Genomic DNA, 1506 nt, shown 5'->3' with positions numbered 1-1506 from the left:
GCCCGGTGCCTCCTCCCAGGTAATGGCAGCTGTATGGACCTGCATCTTCTTGGGTGGCGTTAGAGATGGAGAACTCGGCCCTGCTGCCACGCAGCTCCAGCGTACGGAGCTGGTGCCCGTCCTTGTACAGCACGAAGGTCCCAGTGGCACACTGGCACCTGCACCAGATGGTGGTGGAGCCTCCCGGCGGGATCACCCCTGGTGGCTTCGGGAAGATAGAGATGGTGAGGGCACCTGTACAGGGAGAGAGATGCTGCCAGACAGACAGACAAGGAGGTTCCCAGTGCCCAGCTGCCCTGTGGTGAGCCTGGAGCTCGCTCCAGGCCCAAACTCCAAAAAGGGACGAGTTTTGCTCTGTGGGGCTGGGGAAGAGCCCTTGGAGATGGGTGGGGGCCCAGAGATGTTTCCCAACTCCCCATCTACCTCCTCACGATACTCACTTGGTGTAGCCTGGCTCTGTGCCGCCAGCCAAGCGCCTGCAAGAGAAACAGCCGTGAAACATCTCTGTGGAGTCTGCGGATGCCTCCTGTCACCCTCTGGGACAGCCCCCATGGCCTCTGGCACTCACCGAAGGCTAGAACGTGGATCACAGGCAGTGTCATGTCCCTCCTGGTTCCCTCCGCCCTCGGCTCAAGCAGGGCTTCTTCAGAGGAAGGTGTTGGCCAGAGGCACCGAGCAGCCGGGTGACTTCTTGTGGGTTCGGGAATGCCCTCGTTGCCACAAGCCACCTTCTGTCCCACAGCTTGAGTTTCTGCAGGCACGATTGCAGGGCCAGGATGGTCAAACTGGAACCAGAATGTACCAGTCACTCGTCCGGAGCTGGGCACCCGTGACAGCCTGGTCTTAGGGTCCTGCAGACCTTAGGAGGGAAGTGATTGGGGTTTTTGTTTCTCTTTCTCGGCTCTGGTCACTCGAGGGGGAAATTGCTGTCTCTCAGCTCTTGCAAAATCAGATGATGTTTTGCAGCCAGGGTGGAGCAAAGACACAGCACAAGACTCTTTCTGAATCTCAGGGAGAAAGCTCTTGACAAAATGTAGTTTTATAAAATAGCTGTTTAAATAAGACAGAGGAAAACAGGGACTGTAGACAGCAAGTGTCAAAGAGTTTGGGCTTGGCCAATCAAACACTGACAGATGCTCTCTAATAAAACCTCTCCCACCCCAGACAAGGGAGGGAAAGTGAAGGAGGCAGGGACACTTATGGATTGGAAAAGAGAACTAAACCAGCTTTAATAAAACACTATTAATAAGGAAATAAGGAAATTATGAAATACATGCAAACAGAATATCAAAACCAACGGCCCCTGACAGCATTCCCAGAGATGCTGCAGAGCGGGCGGCACCAGGGCAGCCCCAGGCTCGGTGGCAGAGGGGAAGCGGGCACAGGGGCTGGAGTCGGGAACTCGGGATCAGGATAAAGGCAGAAGAATGGACGGAGCCCTCCTCAGACACCGGCCGCTGGAGAAAAGGCCACAGCCCCCCGATCCATCACCTTTATACTGAACGT

The 1506-nt window shown here is 55.6% G+C and overlaps 1 protein-coding gene across 1 annotated transcript in view; it reads right to left on the bottom strand.

Annotated features, from left to right (window-relative positions):
- The window catches only part of LOC104277728 (immunoglobulin superfamily member 1-like), a gene marked incomplete at its 3' end in the record, with an annotated part of 1809 nt that extends 1207 nt beyond the window's left edge, over positions 1-602 (bottom strand). The window contains exons 1-3 of the mRNA XM_009874464.1: positions 569-602; positions 441-476; positions 10-234 (exon numbers count right to left, since the gene is read on the bottom strand). Of these exons, the coding sequence (XP_009872766.1) occupies positions 10-234; positions 441-476; positions 569-602 (295 nt within the window). The remainder of the gene's footprint in view (positions 1-9; positions 235-440; positions 477-568) is intronic.
- Between the last annotated feature and the right edge of the window lie 904 nt (positions 603-1506).

The sequence above is a fragment of the Apaloderma vittatum genome, unplaced genomic scaffold, assembly GCF_000703405.1.
Source record: "Apaloderma vittatum isolate BGI_N311 unplaced genomic scaffold, ASM70340v1 scaffold26448, whole genome shotgun sequence".
NCBI lineage: Eukaryota > Metazoa > Chordata > Aves > Trogoniformes > Trogonidae > Apaloderma > Apaloderma vittatum.
The sequence above is the reverse complement of the archived record's forward strand: the minus strand, read 5'-3'. Positions and strand labels throughout refer to the sequence as shown.